The following is a 24,962-nucleotide window of genomic DNA, read 5'->3' as shown; positions in this document are numbered from 1 at the left end:
ACACTTTCAAGTTTTAAGTACAGAATGGGCACAACTCAAGTTTTTGTGGTTTTTTCCTGTATGAAGAAAGTGAATTATTACAGTGTATGAAGAAAGTGCCCAAAAGTGAATTATTCCTGTATGAAGAAAGTGTATAGAATGCCTTCACAACTCATCACCTGTCCCCTAATGGGCACAACTTTGACCGACTCTTATATATATATATATATTTTTATTTTTTTATTTTTTTAAATATATATATAGCCGAGTCCCCGTGTCCAAATTTTTTGAAATTGCGCCGCACCCGTGTCGCACCCGCACCTGCACCCGCACCCGCACCCATGTGACATAGATGCACACACATATATATTGTGTAATTGTATATAATTATATATATTGATATATCATATAAATTTACAATATTATGTGTTTATATTATATATATAATTATATATATACATATCTATGAACCTATGCCACAGGGACTCTCCAACTAGGTGCCACACCCGCGTCGCACCCGCACCCGATGCAGTCAACCTGACCCTGGGTGCAGTCAACACACCCAGGGTCATTTATGTCCAAGTTTTGGACTTTATATATATAATTTTTTTATATTTTTGCCGCACCCCGCACCCAAGTTTTTTGAAAGTGCCGCACCCGCACCCGCACCCGCACCCGCACCCGCACCCGCACCCGCACCCGCACCCGCACCTGCACCCGCACCTGCACCCGCACCTATGTGACATAGCTATGAACTTAATTCATATATAATCTATAAGCGTATGAGTTATCTATTTGACTATTTTTATGTAATATAATTGCTTTACAGTGTTCAACAACATGTTATTATTTGTCTATTTCTTATTGTAGATTGATTTGATGTTGTATACATGTGTGTTGTTAATTTTAGTAGTTTATTTACATATTTTGTATGTTTTTTTATTTGGGCTACCGCCTAGGCCCCACTTAGGCTTCGCCTAGTCTTTTTAGGGGCTCACCACCTACTCTCCGCCCAGCGCCTTTGACAACTTAGTGCATGGCTGGTTTTTAGTTCAACACTAGACAAAAGTCACCTCGTTTCATGCATCCTCAAGTTATTAAGAGACTGAGTTTGTTCAGTATCACAACATTGCTAGGTAGTAGCCATGACATTATGTGCTAAGCTGGTCATTACAGTGATAATTGCAGTGCAGTAGTACAAGCTAACTGCTTTTTTCAAGATCAGAATTATTCAGAGAGGAGTCAAGGGACTCGTATTTGAGTCCAATGGTTCCGAGATGTTCCCACTGTACAGTCACATGAAGATTCTGGATTAGTTATAACTTGTATCTGTTGCACAATATGAAAATTTGATGTGTGCTGGTCAATCTCCTTTCTTGCTGTGCTATTTAATGCTTTTCATCCTATTTGTTCATTTTCTGAAGATGTTTGTCACCCGTGATGCTGTTGTTTCAGCTGCACTTCTACCATATGGGACTTCTAAAATGTAGAAATAATTTTCTTCTAAAACAAGTGACTTACTAGGTGTGTCCATGTAGTAAATTTCCGTAATTTTTTCCATGAATTCATCTGGGGATTTGTATGCATCAGTCTATGTGGGGAAAACACTTAAATACGTGCATTTTCTACCATACGGACCTGCATATACACAGCATCTTTGGTTTTATTTACAGTACATGGATGTGTCTCATAAGCTGATTGGATATGGAAGCGAGTCATATAATAGCTTGTCAAATGGGATATTAATCTGGATTTTTTTTGGGGCTGTTCTTGTTGTATAATGAGTTGTGCGTACCATAAAATAGGTAATGTAGATTTAGACTAAAAATTGATCAAAGATAGGAAAAGGCCTCTAGCCTGTGACAAGGATGGTGTGGGAAGAGACCTTTATAGGAGGAACATCATGTGTGTTTTCACATGTTGTGCTCTGTTACAGCTAGTCCTCAAGAATCATATGTTTCTTAAGGATGCCGAGAGGAGAGAAAAAAGGTTTGTGCGGGGAGATTCTGAGGATGTGGATATGTCTCACATAGTTGTTTGAGTATAGATATGGATAATCAAATGTCACATTACTCCCATTCTTGCACATAACAATGTGTAAATTTTCACATTATACCAAAAAATAAAAAATTGTTAGATGAAATGTGTTGGTTCACTTTGTTGTGGCTCCTATCTTATAACTCAGTATGATTTACCTGCTCCAACATAGATGGATGTTGATGCTTGTTGATCCATAACCAGCATAAATCATGCCTGTTTGAAGTTTTCTTCTATTAAGATCTCGCAAACCAGATACTTTTTTATCTTCATCACATTTTCCTTTTTGTCACTTTTCCATGTATTCTGAGTTGATAGTTTTTTTCTTTTTGGTACTTGTGCCATGGTTGGTTAACATTGGTTTTAGCACTTTCCTGGTTGCTGTTTGTACAAAATTCTTTCCAAAATTGCAGTATCCCATGGACTTTTGAATATTTTTAATCTATCACTATAATTGAATTGATCACAGTTTCAATGATTTTACACGTTAAAATTGAGAAGCAAAAATCATGAGGTTATCCTGGATTGTCCTAAATCTTGGAGGGGGGTGGGTGGGAATCAAGGTTATTCTGTTTCCATATTCTTAAATCTTCCTTTTTAAATTAAACTTAGTTTTGATTTTGTTGAGTTTTTCCCATGTAAGAGAAACTCTCTAAAGATCTCTCAAAAATGATATCCATGGCATACATGTGTGTTGTCAAACTCCTACTCCATCACATTTTTTTGTCTTTTTTTTTGTGTATTAAGCTCTATACGTATGATCTATATGGTTTGTTTAGTCAAAAAACATGTTTTAGATTGTTCGATCACATTATATAAGCAATTTTTTTAAAGGCTTCAAAATTCAATGGTCCACAACGTGCAAAAGTTTCACTGTTGAGAAAATCATGTTTTTATGTCAAAACTACTCAATCAAGAGTTCATTCCTTAGTGAATGGGTCATGCTGAAGGCATCTGCCAAATCAAATTGATGAAATAAAACTTGCACCTATGAGTTATATTTAGAGTGTGGTATATGTTCTTACATGTGTTGAAGATGTGGTTGATTCTTATATTATTGGAAGGGATTTTCTGCCAATTTAAATTTCTGCCTTCATTTTCCCATGTATTGTTGTGTGTCTTTTACTTTTTTCCTGGGTTGCAAGTTTGGGCTACATTTAACCCCTGACGGTGCTATTGGTGGAATTGAATTCAATAAACTCCCCTATAGGTTGGAAGAATAAAACAGAAACGAGGGTACAAAGATCAGTGGCCTTGGAACATCAAGATCTACACTGATGATTATGGAAACAACAAAGGAGATGCTGTACTTTCGTATGAGGATCCTTGTGCTGCCCATTCCGCTGGTGGCTTCTACAACAGTGAGTTCCTGAACCCAAATGTCTGATCATTTTTTTGTGATGGGTTTGCATTCTAATGCTAGTCTTATCAGATTATGACATGAGAGGTTACAGAATCAATATTGCAATGGCAGAGAAGTCTGCACCGAGGGCTCCACCTGCTTATGGTCATGGGTATGTGTTTTTATTCCTTCAAAGGACTTTGTTCTAGAGGTTCTGAAAGTTTTGCTGGCTATTTTATTGTTTGGTTGCTTGACTATGTTGCTGGTTATTTGATCTGTAAACTTTTCTGTAGATTGGTTTAAGTATTTTCTTGATTGCCTTAATCTTTTTGAACTACTTTAGATGATATCACAGTTTCTCAAAGTATCATATCTGTGATAATGAGTTTCATTAACAATTCATGTTAAAGTATCTTTAATGGAGTCCCAAGAGGAACATGCCTTGTGACAGTTTTGGAGGAACTAGGAAAAATATTTGTTTAGATTTGTGTGAGTTGAGCTGTGCCAGATCATACAAAGAACATTTATTGGATCCAAAATCCCTAGACAACCAAAAGGTTCTTTTCTATTTGGAATGGCCATTTCTTGATGTGATCAGATGGGGCTTGTGATCTGGTATGCTTTTTCTCTAGTCTTGAATGGTATGACCGTTTGGCTTGCACAAATCCTAAGGTTCTTTTCCTGCAATGACAATATGTGTTTGGGCTATTGCCTTTGCTAGTGCATGTTTTACTATGTTTTACGAAATATACCTAATTTATGCTTTTTCTTCACCTTATTTGTTTTGATTCCTCTTTCAAATTTAACACTATAACATTAGCAGTTAGGATTATGTTTCAAGATATGTAATTATTGCTATCTATGAAGTTGAACGGAAAGGCCAAAAAGTTATATCTTGAATTCCAAGTAGATCTATAACATTCTTTCTATGTCACACGGGTTCGGGTGCGGGGGTGCGGCAAAAATATAAAAATTATATATATATATACATATATATATATATATATATATAAAGTCCAAAAGTTGGACATAAATGACCCTGGGTGCGTTGACTGCACCCAGGGTCAGGTTGACCGCATCGGGTGCGGGTGCGGCACCTAGTTGGAGAATCCCTGTGACATATAGGGCAAAAAATTTTTTCTTGGCAAATTTTTTTAGTCCAAAAATTGGACCAAAATGACCCTGGGTGAGTTGACCGCACCCAGGGTTGGGTTAACGCACCCAGGGTCAGGTTGACTGCACCCGCACCCACGTCGCGTCGACGCGGGTGCGGTGCCCTTGCTAGCCGAATCCCTCTGACATAGCATACTTTTGGTTTGGAACATGTTTACTTCTCACTGAAGCAATATCCAGAATGACATGTGGAAGGATGGCGATGGGTGTAATTACTTTTTTTTACCAGTGGAGTGCTTTAGTAGGGAGGCATTTTTATTTTTTATTATAGTGAACATTGATCTTGATTGCTGTATCAATGATATTTTATCTATAGTAATGAACGGGCCCACCCCTATGTTGAGCATGTGTGATATGATCTGTATATTATTTATTGTACATCATGACAGATAATTTGCTGTTAATTATTAAAAATAAGTACATCTTTTTCTCATAATCTCAGAAGAATTAAAAAAGTATAAATAATAAATATAACATGAAAAAATGGAGAGGGAGAGAGAGCTTTACCTATCAACATTCTCAAATGGTATCAACCAAATACTATTAATATTCTCCATTGTGTTCTTATGCTTTTTGAAAAGTTGTCTAAGATGTGTGTTTTGCTAAAAAATTGTCTGTATATATATATATATATATATATATATATATATATATATATATATATATATATATATATATATATATCGGATATTTTAAAAATATCGCGATGTTATTGCTGTATTTTCAGCAAACAATATTATAGGTAAAATATCACGATATTTTGAAGATATCACCAATTTGATAATATCGCGATAAAATCATGAGAATATATCGCGATATTATCAATTATTGTCACTGTTTTTATTTATTTTCTTCTTTATTTGGAATTTTTTACTGATTTATTTTATTATATATTTTATTATCTAAACAAGACATTTTCTTACTTTTTTTGTTATTTTTATATATTTTTTATTTTTTAAGTGCTGAGATTTATCACCAAACCTATAATATCACGAGAAATAGCCTCACCGAGATATAGCCGATACTGATATTTGTGACTATATATATATATATATATATAGAGAGAGAGAGAGAGAGAGAGAGAGAGAGAGAGAGAGAGAGAGAGAGAGAGAGATGTCTTTTAAGGCTCTGTTTGGGAAGAGGCATTTGAAGGTATTTCGAAGGAGAGTTGGGGAAAGTGTAATTACTGGATTTCAAAAGAAGTGGTTTTCATGGGTGTTCTGAACTTCCTCCATTGTTTGGAAGCACCATCAAATCCTTCAAGGGTTCAGACATTCAACTCCTCTTTAATCCGTGTCATGCTTGGGGAATAATTTGGTGCTGCATGAGCTCCATTACCATGGAGCAGAGTTGGATCCAATCCAATTCATAGAAATTCAGATCCAATTCAAAATCTATTTGATTTTCCTCAAAACCAGTATATACACCGTTAATAAAAACAAAAATTGATCAAAAACCTACTAAATGGAATTATGAATGAAATAGAAAATCAATTAAACCTGTCAGCTATCACTTTCTAGCATCCTTGAATCATAACGAAAACCATAATAGACGTCTGCTACAACCAAATATAAACATTTGATTCAATGTGACCAGAAAGAATAAAATGACCTTTCTTTGGGAAAAAAGATTTTAGTGAACTATGTCTGTGGGTCTACATGCTATATAGCTAATTAATAGCCAAATGACAAGTAGCCATCATGATGCTGACTTCCTAATAAAAGGGAAAGACATTAGGGAGTTTGATTCTGAAAATATGGAATCATCAGAAGGGATTCATCTATCCACCTTAATCTTTCCAAAATGAGTAGTAGTAAATACATCCTCGTTGTGAAGGATTTCAAAGAAAGGAAAAAAGCGGATTTGGGAGGCCCTGATTCCATGCCTAAAATCACGACTCCCATGGATTCCTACTTCCAAATACTTCTTGTGGACCCTGGTTTTCCTCAACCAGCTTTACCCGTCTCTGATGTCGTCCAGTTCCTCTTGATACCATCCTCCCAAACACAACCTAAATGATTTGTGATCTGGAAAAAGTTACAATGAGATACTTTTTATCATGACTGCCCTTTTCTTTTCCTTATATATATATATATATATATATATATATATAGAGAGAGAGAGAGAGAGAGAGAGAGAGAGAGAGAGATTCCATTAAATGTCCTTTAAATGATTTGGAAAAAGTTACAAAGAGAAACTTTTTATCATGACTGCCCTTCTTTTCCTTTTATAAGGTGTTAAATTTTTGATGTTTGGACTTCAGACTATGACCACATTGTGGCTTCGTTCTTATTTTATCTTATTTTTTCATGTGTTCCCATGCCTGTGTGTTCCTTTACCACATTTTGTAGCCATTAAGATTCCTAGTTTTTGGTCCTGTCATTTTGGTTGCAGGAGAATTATCAATGCATAGTAAAGACATTTTCTTATGTCAGTTTTTTCATATAAGAGGAAAAGAGCCAAAAAAAATGTTATCTTGTGTATGTCTGTAGTAGGTTGTGGATTGTAGGTCACTAGGTGCTCGTCCAATGTCTATGGTATGCCAATGTAAGCTAGGTTGTTAATGGTCTATGATCTTGTTAGTGCGAAGTATAGTCACCTATATCGATCAAGGTATTTTCTAAGTGCGGGTATTTTTCATAGAGATTCTCAATAGTTGAAAATTCTCGGGAGTTTTAAAAGTACCAAATATAAAAAAATATAAGAAATATAAGAAAATAATAAATATTCTTAAAAAATAGAGGGAAATAACTTTGAAAATCTTTTAAAATACAAAAAGTGATAAAAGATATATATATTTTTTGCTTAAAATATATAAAATAAGATATTTTTCAAAAAATATCGATATAATATCGCGAGATATTACCTTCAATATCAGCTACCTTGAAATAGCCGATATTAAAGTCATATTTTTAAAATATCGTCAATATAGGTGACCGTGGTGCGATGTAGTTCATGGTTCACTGTCAGGTTTTGAAGCAAATTCTATGACCCTGTAGTGATCTTTTGTCTTGGAGTAAAGGGTTCTGTTGGATAGTGCATTGCCATCCAAAGGTCCTTCTTTGACCTTTTGGTTCTCTTGATATGCATTATAAGTACGCAGACTGCGGTCCTCAGGCCTTCTTATTCCTTGTGATCGAGTATTGCCAACACATCCTTTTTTGTCCAATATCATCGATCTTGTGTGTTCCAAGCTAAGCAATATCTTGATGTTCTAGGTCACAAGTTCAAAATACATAGGAATGCATAGTGTTAGCAGGAACACTTTTTGTGATGGTATATATATAAAATTTGGGAATTTTGGTGTGGGTTTTCCAGGTTTTAGTGTGACCTGCGTAAACCACCGTTGACTGTACTCAAAGTACTGGCTGGTCAAAACAACCCTCTATGTATGATCTACATGGTTTGTTTAGTAAAAAACAAGTTTTGGATCATATTATTGGGACGTGTAAGAAGGATTTTCAAGGACTACAAAATCCAACGACCCACTTGTCAAAATTTTGACACAAGAAATATTATTTTATTTTTACTTTAAAAGCCTCAATCCAATCGAACAAATTGTGCTAAACATTTTTGATGCAGAGCATCCAGATCATCCCAACATATGCGAGGAACTGAAGGATGATCTGACATTTACAATCTGAGACGGGAAACCATACTCAATAAGATTCAAGCCAACTTCGACCCATTTAGGTCCAAATGGATCTCAAGGGTAGTTTTATCATTTTACATTTATTGATTAGTCAAAAACACTCATCTTAGGACCCTTTTAGACTTCCTTTTTGACTAGTCAAAAAGTGCTTTTTGACCAAGTCAAAAAAGGTGAAGCTCCAAGGGAGCCGTTGGGCTCCCAACAGCTCTAATAGAGTCGTTGGGAGTCCAACGACTCCCTTGAGGCTCATCTCTTCCTCTCTATAAATATGGGGACTATTCCCCTTTGTATTTTCTGCTTGTAGTGTGGGATTTATTCCCAAACTTATGAATCTATTTTGAGTATTTTGAATACCCCTTTTTGGGTATTGTGTTTGTTCTTGAGTTGAAGCCCTCTTTGTGAACCTTTATGGTTTTTGTGATTTCTTTGTGAGCGCTTGTTGAGAGACACTCTTGTTGCAGATTACACATTTTTACATGGTATCAGAGCCATCGATGGATTTTCATTGGAAAGCGTGCCATTCAAGTTTTCTTCAAGAAAGTGAAGATTGTTTTTGAAGAATTGGTAGTGAAGGTTTCGAAGGCTACTTGCTCTTGTGCTTTGTGGTAGAATATTCTCCTCTTTCTCTTTCTTTTCTTTTCATTCCCAAGTGTGTAAAATGGATGACAACGATAATGTCACCGTTAAACCCATAAAACTCAATGACTTAAACTATGTAACATGAGCTTCTATTATGAAGCGCCTTATTTGGGAAAAAGGTTTATGGGGATTAGTAGATGGAACCGATGAGGAACCTAAACTAATCCTTACCAAAGAAGGAGGATAGGAAGTACCTCTTTCGGAGGTAGAAAAGTGAAAGCCATCTCCATTTATGAGAAAAAGTGGAAAGAGTGGAGAATGGGCCATGCCAAGATTATGTCTTGGCTTATTTCTAGTGTTGATATAAAGAAGTGTTCAAGCATGGCAAAATTTGAACACGCAAATGATGTATCGGATTATGTTAAGAGAGTGTACTCTCTTAAAGATATTCCCACATATGTAATCTCCAAGAAAAGGTTCGTAACATGGTTCAAGGGGATAAAAGTATTAGGGAATACTACAATAGCCTATCCGAGCTATGGGAAGAATTGACTCTCCTTGAACCAAAGTGGCATTGACCACAAGACATTGAGCTTCGCCAAAATCAAGTAAATTCAGAGAACTTTTTTCAATTCATTAATGGGTTGAGGTTCAAATTTGAATCAACCAAATCCGGTCTTCTTCATCGAGGAAATGTTCCCTCTATTGAGGACACCATTGAAGAGCTAAGTATGGAAGAAAATAGGCTCAAGAAAAGAGTCGCCAAAAGTGATGATTATTCAGTTCTAGCTGTATCTAAGACTGAGTAACCATATTCGCACATACAAACCTCCATAAATAGGGAGGACAAATGATGAAAGGCAAAGAAGCGACTTTGAAAGAAGAAAAATTATTTGCTATTATTGTTGCGAACCAGGACATGTCAAGACTCATTGTCCAAAGTTGAAAAAACTTTATGAAAATATGGCAGCTTCGGTCGAATCTTCAAAAGAATCCAATGAGGCATCTATTGGAAACATGTCACTAACTCAGTTGGTGGAGGCGCTGCAACCATTTCTCAAAGGAACTTCTTCCTCTGCTGGAGCCGCCGTCTCTTTTGTTAGCATCTCTGATCTCGGTAAACCTCTATGGCTTCTTGACTTTGGTGCTTCTTTCCATATGACACAAAACATAAAATTACTTTCTCAATGTGATAACTTAAGTGGATCTAATGTTTTTACTGAGGATGAAACAACTCTTGAGATAAAAGGAATATGAAATTTCGAAAATCATTTTCAAAACTCAAAAGGATTTTATATTTCAAAAATTAGATATATTCCTAAACTTAATTTAAATCTCGTATGTATCTCAGTTAACTGACCATGGGTATAATGTTTCCTTCTCCTCTCATGATTGTCGAGTACAGGATCACCAGTTAGGGAAGCTGATTGGGGAAATCCATATAGAAGGAGGCTTGTATTACATGATTTTTTTGGAAATATCCAAGAATACATTATGCTATAATCTTCAAAAATTAGGCTTGGATCTTTTGCACCAGTGTTGTGAAAAGCGTTGAGGCGTAGCTAGGCGCTCCACCAAAATCTGAGGCGAGGCGCAAAGCGTAAGCCTCAATTTTTTTTTTAAACTTGAAAAAAATATAAAAACGATCTAAAATTATAAATAAATAAGAAATGCATTATTGATGAAGCACCAACCAACATGAAATAAAAAATCTCAAATAAATACGGAAAAAATATGAGATTAACATGTAAAAGTAACAACAAAATGCATATTAGCACTAACAACCTCGGTTTGGAAGAAAGCCTGATCCTTGTAAAAATTAAAATTCATTATGTAAAAAACCATACTAGTTGGAGCATTGACATGGTAAATGAATTGGATTCTGGACTGAAAAATAGTGTGGATGCCCTGAGACACTTGTTGCGTAGATTGGGTAAGACTAAACGCAGCCCTAGTTGGAGTGATGTTCAGTAAAGGTTTGAAATACTTAGATATCACTATTTTCTTAATCAAGTGCTACTTGGAGAACAATGTGCACAGTCGTGCTTAGTGAAGGTGACACAGGTATGTATGAAGGTCCTATGAAATGCTAAGAAATGCATACGGCGAATGCATTGTGTAAATAACCATATTAATCAGAGCATTGATAACAGTACTCTGGACTGAACAATGGAGTGGATGCACTTTGTTACTTGTTGCATGAATTCGGTAAGACTAAACCCAGACCTAGTTGGAGCGATCGTCCGATGAAGGTTTGAATATTTAAGAATCACCATTTCCTTCATTCATTGCTACTTGGAGCTATTTGCAGAGCTTAGCGAAGGTGTGAAAGCATCATTCTCAATATCGATAACAATATTTCAAGGGTATATGAAACTCATATGTGATATTGTAATGTTGTTTGTGCAAGTGGAAATTTGGAGATGCTTCATTTAGTTAAGAATCATTTGCCACATGCCCCATGAACCATATTTCTTGCTGTTTCTTGCAAGGTTCCTACACAACAGAAGGCCAAACACAATATTTTTTGAACAAAAGGAGGACGCAAAAGGAACTTGGTTCAGCTTCCTAAAACACTGTCCAATTTCAATAGAACAGAAATTAAAGAGCTGTATCAATCAACAACTGTGACTGTGAATTTATCGAACTACATCAATTCTCAAAAATTCAAGCGTGTAGAAGCTCGCCAACGATCAAAGAAGCCGGTACAAATCATAAAATCATCGTTACGTCGATCAACCAGTAAAATTTCGAAACGAACCAGTCAATTAGATCAATTCAACCACAGGAAGTTCCTGTTAGGAACTCGTATTTCGATGCGCAATCATGCCAAAATTCAGGATTTATCAAAAAGAAATAATTTGTGAATCTGAAACCACCAAAAACCCCACGAAAAACGAACCAGAACGCGCTACGCACCTTGCTGAGGACGATATCGAAGGTTTTTGGGGAGCGAATGCGACCGTGAGCAGCGTGAAGAATGGCGCTGCTCTTGAGGATGATCTTGGCGAGATAGTGGGTGCGCTTCGCAGGCTGAGGTTGAGTTCCCAATTCTTCCTCAGACACCACAATATCTCTTCACTCAATTGAATTCATAAACGCCCCAAAAGAAATGAAGGATATTGATTCTGTTTGTGGGAGCGATGAATCTGATGGGAAGATTGGAGAAAAGAAGATGGTGGTGGCTGACGATGGGTGGTGGAAAGAAGGTGGAAGAGGCGATGGCCGACGACGGGTGGTGGCCGGCGGTGGCGGGGGACGAGAGGGGACGGAGTGGAGAGAGACGGTTTGAGAGAGGCGCCTGTCTTTTTTAAAGACACAGGTTCTCTCGAACCTTCGATCATATGGGTCTGGGTCCGGGTCCAGGCCGGACTCGGGTCCGGGCCCATCCGATTTTCAATTGCGTGCCTCGCCTCAAGGCGTACGCCTTGAGGGTTTTACGCCTTTTAAGTGCGCCTCAAGGCGAGGCGCGCTTTTTTCACCTTGAGGCGTGTTTTTAATAACACTGTTTTGCACCAAAGATTTGGTCATCCTTGTATGTCCAAGCTTCATTTTTTTCTAAACATGATTTTTTTTTGTAATCTTGAGACTTTTAAATGTGAAAAATGTATTCTTTGAACATCACCGAGGACATAGCATTGGATAGAAATGATTGGAGGAGAATGATTCATGTGGAAGACCTAGAATGATTTTCTTTTTTGGTTTATATCGCCGACCCCAATTGTTTTGGGATGAAGGCGTAGTTGTTGTTGTTGTTGATACTTTTAAATGTGAAAATGTATTCTTGGAAAAATGAAAAGACTATCGTTTCATGAAAGAACCTTTTGTTTCTACTCGACCACTTGAATTAATACATTCTAATGTTTGGGGTCCTGCACCGATTATGTCAAAATGTGGTTTTCTGTATTATGTTATTTTTGTAGATGACTTTACACGATATACTTGGATTTACTTTCTTAAACATAAGTCTGAAGTATTTTCATTCTTTCGAATGTTTCACAACATCGTTAAAAATCAATTTAAAAATGATATTTCAATATTTCGTAGTGATTCAGGGGGAGAATTCTTATCAGCTGAGTTTGAAGAATATTTGAACTCATATGGGATTTCACATCAAAGATCTTGTCCCTATACTCCACAACAAAACGGGTTATCACAGGCACATTATAGAAACATCTAGATCACTACTCTTCACACATCAAGTTCCTAAAGTTTTTTGGGCCAAAGCTATTTTAACTGCTGTATATCTTATTAATAGAATGCCCTCCTCCTCAATAAATAATATCTCTCCCACTGAAAAACTTTATAAGTAAATTTCAGATTATTCTAGATTTAGGGTATTTGGGTGCAAATGCTTTGTTTTTACAGATAAGAATGATAAATTTTCTCTCGTGCTATTCCTTGTGTCTTTTTAAGATATGCAAGTCTTCAAAAGGGCTACATGTGTTTTGATCCTAAATACAACAAATTATTTGTTTCAAGAAATGTATCCTTTCTAGAAAAAGAAAGTTTCTTTGAAAACAAGAATTCCACTGAAATAGATGAGTATTCATTCTTGTTAGATCTAGTTCAAGGGATAGTGAAAGAGAAATTGATCTGGATGATCAGATGGATATGACTGATTCTGATCCTGTTAATGGCAATCAAGATTGCATTCAATACTCTAGAAGAGGAAACTTGGAAAGACAGTGTCCCCTGGATAAATACACAAGAGAAGAAGAACCTGCGTCCTCATCTAGAAAATCCACTAGGATCTCGAAAGTTTCTGAAAATTTGTGTCATACGAGTCTTTTTCACTAAAATATCAAGCCTTCATTGCCTTAATTCATTCCTACGAAGAACCCTCCATTTATGACATAACAAAGAATCAACCTGAATGGGTCAAAGCTATGGAAGTTGAATTAGAAGCCTTAGAAAAGGCAACACTTGGACTATTCAAGATCATTCTCCTAAGAACACGAAACCTATTGGTTGTCGTTGGGTGTACAAGGTAAAAACTAAGAGTGATGACACTCTTGAAAGATTAAAAGCTAGGTTGGTGGCCAAAGGCTATTCCCAAGAATATGAAATAGACTATGAAGAAACCTTTGCGCCAGTAGCAAGAATGACCACAGTTAGAATCCTAATAGCTCTTGTATCGATAAAATGATGACATATTTTTCAAATGGATGTTAAAAATGGTTTTCTAAATGAAAATTTAGCTGAAGAAGTATACATGGATCCACCACCGGGAATGAATGTCCCTAAAGGAAAAACTCTTCGCCTAAATAAGGCTTTGTATGGTCTCAAACAAGCTCTAAAGGCTTGGTATGACAAATTTAGTAAGGTTATGCTTGATTTTGGTTTTCGATTTTGTCTTACTGACACAACTTTGTTTGTTAAGAATTCTAATGCAGGTATTATCATCCTTCTGCTTTATGTTGACGACATGATCATCACCGGAAGTGATAAACAGAAAGTATATGATATTAAAAAATTTCTCAAAACACATTTTGAAATGAGTGATTTGGGCTTTTTGAAATACTTTCTTATTTTAGAAGTTGCATATTCATTTAGGGGATACTTGCTAACTCAATCTAAGTCCGCATTGGATATTATTGCCAGATCAGGTATTTCAAATGAAAGGCATGTTGATACTCCTGAAATTGTGAATGTCAAAATGAAGATTGATGATGTAGAACTATTTGAGAATCCAACTCCATATAGACAACTTGTCGGGACTCTATCATATATATCCATCACAAGACCTGACATTGTACATGCTGTCCATACAACCAGTCAATTTCAGCATGCCCCAACTTTTGTTCATATGGGCGCAATTTTGCATATTATTAGATACATTAAACATTCTATTTTTCGAGGTTTATTTTTATCTGCTTCCTCTAATTTAGAATTGCTTGCTTATACTGATGCAGATTGGGGTGGTGATCCAAATGATCGCCACTCAACTACAGGTTTTTATATCTTCTTGGGAGAATCCTTGGTGTTCTGGCGATGCAAGAAGCAACAAAATGTCTCTCCCGTTAACAGAAGCTGAATATAGGGCGATGGCTACAAGCCTACAACCACTATGGAATTAGTCTGGCTTCGGCGTCTACTCTCCGATATGGGAATTGAAAGCTCAAAAGCATCAAATCTGTGTTGTGACAACAAGAGCTCTATGTATATTGCAAGCAATCAGACATTCCATGAACACACCAGGCATATATAAATGGATTGTCACTATGTACGAGAGGAGTTTTTGCTCGGCACCATCAATCTTCCCTATGTTGCTTCAGAATATCAGTTAGCCGACTTCTTCACCAAGCCTCTCGTTGCTCCTAGATTTTACTTTCTCTTAGGCAAACTTTCGGTTGTCCAACCGTAAGTTTATGGGGGAGTGTTAAAATATGTAATATCATATAAAATCTCATATGTAATCTCGTAGGCATCTCATAGGCATGTAATCTCATGAAATAACTTTTTCTTTTTAGTTACTTTTGGTTTAGTTATTTCTAGTTGAAACATAACTAGAAATAACTAAAACACTCATCTTAGGACCCTTTTAGACTTCACCTTTTTGACTAGTCAAAAAGTGCTTTTTGACCAAGTCAAAAAGGTGAAGCTCCAAGGGAGCCGTTGGGCTCCCAACAGCTCTAATAGAGCCGTTAGGAGTCCAACGACTCCCTTGAGGCTCATCTCTTCCTCTCTATAAATATGGGGACTATTCCCCTTTGTATTTTATGCTTGTAGTTTGGGATTTATTCCCAAACTTATGAATCTATTTTGAATACCCCTTTTTGGGTATTGTGTTTGTTCTTGAGTTGAAGCCCTCTTTGTGAACCTTTATGGTTTTTGTGATTTCTTTGTGAGCGCTTGTTGAGAGACACTCTTGTTGCGGATTACGCTTTTATACAGTCGGATCTTATGAATCTGGATAGTTCTAGTGTCCCGTGAGATCTGTTTTATGGCACTAGAGAGTGTAGTAGGTTTATTGGGTAGATTTTTTATTTTAGATCTAGATCTTGATCCATTTTTTATGAGGGCCTACATGCCATTGTGGTTGGGCTTTGAGGGAGGTGGGAACTTAAGTGACCCATTACGAGTGAATCACTTCATCTCAAGCCCATTGGTTCTTCTAGAGGTGTCGCCCATATGGAGCTCTCTTGGTGGCTCTCCATTAGCCAGCCAAGAAGAGAGCAAGATAAAGCTTTCAAGGCTGGCCCTCATTGGCCCCGTGGGAGGTGGCCTCCCAAGAGACCAATGAGAGCCACAACCTCCTCCAACCCCCATTAAAGACTCCCAAAAAACCGTGAATGTGTCTTTTGCTGAAGCTTTGAAAAATTCAAAATTTCTGGTTTGTCTTCTTCATGGAGAAAACGTAAAAGCTTGTGAGCCTTTTGGACCTTGTGAATCTTGTGACGAATCGGTGAACTCGTGAAGCTGTTCCTCTTGTGCGGGAGAATCTTGAACATCTTATGGAACTTATTGCTGTCGCCTCATCCTGTATGAGAGCTTGAGAAGCTGCCAAGTGACGTCTTGTGGGGTTGCTGCTGGCTTGAACTTGTTGGGCGTGACGCCCAATCCAGTCGGCCAGAGCTGTGCGTGAACAGGTTGCTGCTGCACCTGTCAAGATCCGAGGACGTCGTTCATCGAAACCACTGTTTCCCCATTCGAGACTGTTGTTTGGATGTCCAGCTGAGCTGTGGAGGTTGCTGAGCGAGTCTGAAGATCTTCCACTGTTGCAAGAAACTTTCCTGCAGCCTCGAATGATTGTGTTTTCTATTCCCATAATTTGTTCGTAGTTTATTATAGAGCTGCTCTGAGTTTTGATTGGCTGCTACAGATTGTCGGTGATTATTATCTGAAAGTGTTGAGATTTCTTAGTTAGTTCTTTGCGAAACTACACATGCTAAAGTATTGAAATCGTTTTTTTGTTGAAGCATTGTTGTAGGACCGTGCTCAAGTTCCTTTGAATGCTGTTGCTTGTGCATAAGCTGAATCCTGTTAACTAAAGTGTTTGCTGATATTTAATTCTCAGAATCGTGGTTAACTGTTAGAGATTTAATATATATATATATATATATATATATATATATATATATATATATATATATATATATATATATATGATATAAATTTCTCTGAATTTGTTTTTCATTTTGTGACATCCTAAAAATCGCTGGGAAAGAGGAAACATTGTGCATCTCCCTTTTTTTTTGGTTGCCGCGCACACTCACAGCACCATCTAATTGAGCTGCCTGCGTCACCTCCTTGGCCTGCTGTGTAATCAGGCCTACCGAACCTAGTTGGTTCGAACCTGCAAAGACGCCCAGCTGAGTGGCATCACTGTTCCTGTCCTTGGTCTACTGCGTCCACTTGCAGGTTCACCCATTCTGTTGGGTCTGAAACTGACGTCCAGTGGTGTGACGTCAGTTGGTGAGACTGCTGTTCGCCCACAAATCAGATTTCTGATTTCATATCAACTGGTCGCTAAGTCCAACCGTGTTGGGACCGACTTGGCCGGATCTGAATTTGCTGCTGTTGTTGTGTTGTTTACTGTTTTGGTGATTTGTTTTCCTATTCGGTACCAATTATCGAAGTGCCGAGTTTATTTGTGATATTGTAGTTCGGTGGAAGTTGGAGAGTGGAATATCTTTTGTTGCAAGGCATGTTATATATATAGTTATAGCAGATAAGCCACATGCATGCGATCAGATTTACTCTTCACATCGAATCTGAAATTGATTTTAAAATTCTGCACCTTGTTTTAAAACTCAAACCACTTTTGTGTTAGAATCTAAGGTATAAGTGCGTTTGCGAACCGACCACCATAGTCGGTTGCATCATTGTTGGTATCAAAATTGGTTAGGCTTCCCTACCTTAGAGTAATCATAGGTGGTGTTCGCCATGGTCGGGCGAGAAAGAGGTTGTGGTCGTAGTGACTACGCTTTCGAGAATGAAGCGAGAGATCTTAGGTCTGAAACTAGGGACTTGCGGCGTCAAGTCGAAGAATTGACTAGAAAGCTTGACGACTTCACCCGAGAAAGGGTGCACCGAACTGAGCGAGGTGCTCAAGGTTCACACGGCCCACATGACGCGAGTCAGTTTGATTCTGATAGTGAGTTTGATACTTGAACACATTCGAGTAGAACACATGATCCTCCTAGGAGGTCCAATTGGGAGGTTGAGATAAAGTTATAAATCCCTGAGTTTAAGGGATCTAGCACACGAGGAATTCCTCAATTGGTTAGGCGAGGTTAAGGAAGTCCTCGAGTTCAAGAAAGTTCTCGAAGACAAGAAGGTAGGTCTTGTTGCCCTTAGGTTGAAGGGTAGAGCTACCGCTTTGTGAAGGCAGCTCAAGCAGACCCATGTTCATCAGGGTTGATCTTCTATTGTTTGTTAGGAGCACACAGAACAAGCTTTGAGCTCGGTTTTTGCCCCTTAACTACCATAGGGAGATGTACCAGAGGTACCAAGACCTCAAGCAAGGTGCGAAGTCAGTGGACCTGTACACCGAAGAATTTCGTGACCTCGTTTCTAGAAATGATATTCGTGAGAGTGAGGAGCAGTTAGTATCGAAGTATATAGGTGGTCTGAGCTATCATTTGTAGGATATGCTAAATTTTATAGAGTGTTGGACCTTGTCTGGGGTTCATCGGAAAGCTAGACAGTGGAAAAAGTCTTCTCAGAGAAAGGCTTTGGCTAGAGTGAGTCAGCCCGTGAAGACCACTAGTCGTGCACCATTGCATCGGCTAGTAAGTCTGTACCACCCTATAGGTATCCTAATGTGAGTGGTCAGCCTAGAAACATGAGCCAGAATACATCTAGCTCATCCTAAGCTAAGCCAACGGGACCCAATTCTCCAATCAAGTGTTATACATGTGGGAAATTGGGTCACAAATCGACTGAACGTAGGGTTAAGGCCTTGTTGATGGAAGGCACATACGAGGAGTAAGAATCTGGATTTGACCCAGGCTCGAAACCTCAATACAACATGGAGGTCAAGGATGTTAAGAGGAGGTAGAAAACTCGTTGATACCTGATAGAGGTGAGGCTCTCCTTACTAGGAGGATTTGTCTAACCCATGGGCAGGACCCAAGTGATATGTGGCTTAGGAACCATATTTTCGAGTCTGTGTGCACTATAGATGGCAAAGTGTGTAGGTTTGTCATTGATTCGCGATGTGAGAATGTCATATCCGTAGAAGCCGCGTCCAAGTTGAACACGATAGCACACCCTATGCCATACCGGATGTCTTGACTTCAAGAGAGTGTGGATGTTCGGGTCGATCGTAAGTGTCTAGTTAAGTTTTTTGTTGGAACTCGTACTTCAACCAGGTCTGGTGTGATGACCTTTCCATGGATGCGAGTCATTTGATTTCGAGCAGACCTTGGTAGTTTGTAATGCATAATGGTAGGAAAAATACCTACTCGTTCACATATGAGGGAAAGAAAATCAATTTATTACCTTCTAAGGATTTACCACCACTATCATCATCATCTTTTGGAGTCCATAAGGCTGAGTTGTCTGGTGCATTCATAGCTAAGCATGAGTTGAAGGAGGTCGTAGGACATTCCAAGGTTTGTTATTTTCTATTATCGGTGGATTCACCCTCGAGTGAGTCTAAATCCCCACCATTATTGTAAGAATTCAAGAACCTCTTTCCTGAAGAGCTTTCACCTGCTTTACTGTGAAAATCTCTATAAAAAGAGAATTTGTGTATAAACACAATGCTAGAAACACGAAGTGTGCACAAAGGCACAAGGGCATAAGAAAATATTAACTTCACTATATTGGTTCCCAAATGGGACTTTACAAAAGCTTGGAAAAAGCTAAAGGGGACCATACACACGTTGGAGCCCAATCATTATGGGGCGCTCTAATACACACGTTGGAGCCCCTCCAACGGGTAGACATTTAACCGTTGGAGAGGGCTCCAACATGTGCATTGTGTCCCCCTCATGTCACATCAAATCAAAAGTAAAAAACAAAAAACAAAAAAAGAAAATACAACAAAAAAATAAAAAAATATTCAATCACATTCTCAAGTGAGAATATGCGTAAAATATGTGAATTTACATAAATACCCTTAACGGGTTTATATATATATATACATATACATATTACTTAGATAGATACATATACATATATCGATATATGTATATGTATCTTTCTATATATATATATATATGAATATATATATAAGAGAGACTACATTTTAACACCTCCCCTCAAACTTAGGGTGTCACAATCGAAAGTTTGCTAAGAAGGGAGTTAAATCTTGGAGAGTACAATGCCTTGGTGAAGAAGTTTGCCGATTGATATTTTGATATAACATAAGAAAGATCAATAGTTCTTCTTAAATATTCTTCACGATATGCTTCGTGCGTTCATGAAATGTGTGATTTTTGGCAATGTAGATTGCACTTTTATTATCACAACATAATTTTGTGGGCCCTAAAACTTGAATATTTATATCTTCCAACAATCTGCGAATCCAAACAATCTCCATGGTGGTAGATGCCATGGCTCTATACTCAACTTCGGTGGATGAAAGCGATACTTTCTGTTGCTTCTTGCATCTCCAAAAAATTAACGATTCCCCTAAAAAATACAAAAACCAGCGGTGAAGCGACAATTATTTGGGTCACCTCCCCAATCAGAGTCAATATAAACAATTAAAATCAATTCAGAAGACCCCATTGTTTACTGTACCCTTTATGTATATGATGATGCGGAGAATGACACTCATATGAACTGTAGTAGGGGCATGTTGAAACTGACTAGCAACATGTATTGTATGAGAAATATCAGGCCTAGGCCTCATAATGCTGAGATATGTTAAAGATCCAACCAGTTGACGGTAAGGTGTGAGATCTTTTAGAAGAATCCCATCATCAATCTTCATCTTCAAACCTACTATTTCAGGAGTTTCACAGACCTTGTCATTTGTGATCTCTGATCTCTGATCTGTCAAGAATCTCACAAGCAAGTTTAGTTTGAGACAAAAAATAGCCTCTATGAGAATAGACAACCTCAATTTTCAAAAAATATGTTAGAAATCCTAAGTCTGACATTTCAAAATTTGAAGTCAAGATAGATTTTACTGCTCTTGATTTCTTTGGCATCATCGCCTGTTATTAACGTATCATCAACATATAATAGTAATATAACAATCCCTGCGTCAGATTTCTTAACAAACAATGCAGTGTCAGTACAACATGAAATGAAACCATTTTCAGTCATTACATTGTTAAACTTATCGTGCCAAGCTTTGAGAGCTTGTTTCAAGCCATAAAGAGCTTTACGAAGACGAAGAACTTTATTTTTAGGAATTTCCATACCAGGTGGAGCATCCATGTATACGTCTTCATTAAGATCACAATTTAGAAAGACATTTTTGACATCCATTTGATAAATATTCTATTTTCTAATATAAACAATGGTGATGAGTCATCTGACAGTAACCATACGAGCTACTGGAGCAAATGTCTCTTCGTAGTCAATCTCATATTCTTGACTATACCCTTTAGCTACTAGACGAACTTTATACCTCTCAAGAGATCCATTACTCTTGGTTTTGACTTTGAACACCCATCTGCATCTTATAGTTTTTTTTCCACTGAGAAGCGTTTGAAATTCCCAAGTGTTGGTTTTCCTAAGCGCTTTGAGTTCACTTTCCATGGCTTCTCTCCATTCAATACATCGTTTGACATCTTCGAAATTTTTTGGTTCAAAATATGAGTGAATGACACTTAAACAAGCCTGATATTTAGGAGAGAAAGAATCAAAAGATACAAATCTAGAGGGAGTTCTTCTAGTTCTTTCGGTTTTTCTAGGGTTTGAATCATGTGTGGAGATAGATTTGCTAGGTTCACTATATTGCTTAATAACACTTCTAAAGGTGCGTCTATCTCTATGAGTATAGGTGATAGGGTCTCTAGTTATATTTTCTTTTTGAGAGGTAGTAGGATTAGAATTATTGTTGATTTCAACCACTTCATTGTCATTGTTATATGTTGATTCATCATCACTAGAGATGTCATCATCTTTAGATAATAGATAAAAAAAGGAATAATCGACATTTTCTAAATGAGATTCATTCTTTTCAAAACCACTATCATTTTCCAAAAATGTTACATTTCTTGAGACAATTTATCATTATTAGTATCATAACATCGAAACCCTTTTTCGGTTTCGGAATAGTCAAGAAAAGCACAAGGAATGACTTCTGGTGAGAGTTTATCATTTTTATCTGTAAGGACAAAGCTCTTACAACAAAAAACTCTCAATCTATTATAATCGGGTTTTTTTCATAGAGTTTCAAAATAAGAGATTTTATCTAAATTTTTGGATGGAAGATGGTTAATAAGATAAACGGAAGCAAGAGCCGCTTCAACCCAATTTTTTTTAGAATACTTTGGGAAATAAGAAGGGTTCTAGTAGTTTCAATGATATGCCTATGCTTCCTTTCGGCTAACCCATTTTGTTGTAGGGGTCTTAGGACACGATCTTTGATGGACAATACTATAGTCTTCAAGATATTTCTTAAATTCATTGGAAAGATATTCGCCTCCGGAATCAGTTCTAAATATCTTTAAGTTACTATTAAATTGATTATTAATTATCATATGATATGATTTAAAACATGAAAACACTTCATGCTTATGTTTAAGAAAATATATCCAACAATATCGAGAAAAATCATCCACAACAATCACATAATAGGTAAAACCACCCTTGGATATGACGGGTGTCGGTCCCCAAACATCCGAATGAACAAATTCTGAAGGTTTTGTGGTAAACATAGATATTTGTTCAAAAGGCATACTTGTCATTTTTCCAAAAATACAATCATTACAAGAGAATGTACTTTTACAAAGATTTTTAATAAAATGCAAATAAGATAACTTGGTGATGTTGGGATGACCAAGTCTTTTGTGCCAAACATTCATGTCTTTATGTTGGGTTACATTACAAAAAGGGGTTTTAGGGATTTGAAGTGAATCCACATAGTACAAGTCTTCCTTCCTAGAGCCTTCCTCAATCAACTTCTCGGACCGGTGATCCTGTATTAAACACTTATTAGATGGGAATTGAATGTCACATCCAAGGTCCGAGAGTTGAGAGACAAAAAATAAGTTCAAATTCAATTTAGGTATAAATCTAATTTTGGGAATAAAGAAATTTTGGGTTTCAAAGTTTCCAATCCCCTTAATTTCAAAGGAAGTGCCATCCGCGGTTGAAACAAAAGATGGTGACAAACTTTTAGAATATTCGTAAAGAGAAAAAATGTTTGGAGACATATGAAAAGAAGCACCCGAGTCTAAATGCCAAGAAGTTTTACCTGGAGGGGAAAAAGTAGATACAGCGACATCGGAAATGGGTCCCTTAAGAATATCAGACTTGTTCACGGGAGATAAGAGGGAGAGAGAGAGAGAGAGAGAGAGAGAGAGAGAGAGCAATTCACAAAAGGCTGGGGCGGCACTACAATGCTTGACCTCCAAAACCCTAAGCATTATAAATTGAAAACATATGCATATTACAATAATGCCATTAATGAAAACCTATTTAACATGTGTACATATATAATATGCGTATGGATCTGGATCCAGATCCATACACATATGCAATGCTGTATTCTAACACCCTCCCTCAAGTTGTACGTGATTTTGGAGCATGTACAACTTGCTCTTCAATAGCCAAAATTGACGTCCTGTTAGTCCCTTGGTAAATAGGTCTGCCACTTGATCTTCTGTTCGAACATGACGTAGTTCTATCTCCTTCATCTCGACTTTCTGCCGTATGAAATGTTGATCAATCTCAATGTGCTTCGTTCTGCTATGCTGGATAGGATTACATGCAATATTTATTGCGCTTTGATTGTCACAGAAAAGAAATGATTGAATAATTGTCTCCCCAAGATCACTCAATAAGTGTCTAATCCATGTGACCTCTGCCGTGCCTGCAGCCATCGATCTGTATTCAGCCTCTGTACTCGATCGTGCCACTGCTTTTTGTTTTTTGCTGCTCCAGGACACTAAATTGTGCCCAATATAAACACAGTATCCAGAGACAGATCGTCTCTCATCTGGATCCCCTGCCCAATCTGCGTCTGTATAAGTGATGAGTGCATGTCCTCTATGGAGATTATCGTTTTTGCGATAAACAAGTCCGTCTCCTATAGTTCCTTTTAAATAGCGTAGAATGCGCTTCACAGCTTCCATATGACCCTCCGTTGGAGCATGCATAAACTGGGATACTTGATTGACAGCATAAACTATATCAGGTCTGGTAAAGGTCAAGTACTGTAAATTCCCCACGAGACTTCTATATGTTGTAGGATTGACACAAAGATGACCATCTTCAGAGCTCAGCCTTTGATGTAATACACTAGGAGTGTTGACTGGTTTGCAATTCGTCATCCCGGCTCTTTCCAGAAGATCAAGAGTGTATTTTTGTTGCATGAGAGTCAATGTGTCTTGTTGTCTGTCAACTTCCACACCAAGAAAGTACCGCAACTTCCCTAAATCTTTCATCTTGAAAGTTTTCATTAAAAACTGTTTCACGTCTTGCACATGACTATCTGAGCTCCCAGTGATCACAATGTCATCAACATATATAAGAAGAAGTATAACAATGTCAGGCTTTTGGTAAATAAAGAGAGAGTGATCCAGAGAGCATCTTCTAAAACCATAACTCTGAATCTGCATAGAGAAACTTTCAAACCAGGAACGGGAGGCCTGTTTCAACCCATACAGAGATTTCCTTAGTTTGCACACCCAGGCAATAGGATCCTTCTCGGCATAACCAGGTGGTTGCTCCATATATACTTCTTCCTTTAGAGTTCCATGCAAAAATGCATTTTTAACATCTATCTGGCTAAGGCTCCAACCTTGATCGACTGCTAGGGATATGATAATACGAATAGTACCCATTTTGACTACGGGACTAAAAGTTTCGTCGTAGTCTTCACCATATTGTTGTGTGAATCCTCGAGCAACAAGTCGCGCCTTATATCTATCAATACTTCCTTCAGGCTTATATTTTATTTTATAAACCCATTTTGAGCCAACTACATTCTTTCCTTCTGGCCGAGGGACTATTTCCCAAGTCTGGCATTCATAAAGAGCTTCCATTTCTTCATTCATAGCTTCAGTCCAATGACGGGATTGAAGAGCTTGATTAAAACAAGTGGGTTCATCCTGTTTTGTGAGC

The 24,962-nt window shown here is 37.5% G+C and overlaps 1 protein-coding gene across 2 annotated transcripts in view; it reads left to right on the top strand.

The window, feature by feature from the left end:
* LOC149843940 (transcription initiation factor TFIID subunit 15b-like) overlaps positions 1 to 24,962 on the top strand; it is a 42,623-nt gene that overhangs the window by 6,625 nt on the left and 11,036 nt on the right. For both annotated transcript variants that reach the window (XR_016430941.1, XM_090000179.1), the window contains exons 4-5: positions 3,227 to 3,377; positions 3,449 to 3,530. Coding sequence is in view for 1 of the 2 variants with exons in the window: in XM_090000179.1 (XP_089856305.1) it covers positions 3,227 to 3,377; positions 3,449 to 3,530 (233 nt within the window). In the remaining variant the exon portion in view is untranslated. The remainder of the gene's footprint in view (positions 1 to 3,226; positions 3,378 to 3,448; positions 3,531 to 24,962) is intronic.

This window comes from Nuphar pumila, chromosome 3, assembly GCF_984573655.1.
Source record: "Nuphar pumila chromosome 3, dmNupPumi1.hap1.1, whole genome shotgun sequence".
NCBI lineage: Eukaryota > Viridiplantae > Streptophyta > Magnoliopsida > Nymphaeales > Nymphaeaceae > Nuphar > Nuphar pumila.
This window is presented reverse-complemented; position numbering and strand designations above follow the sequence as displayed.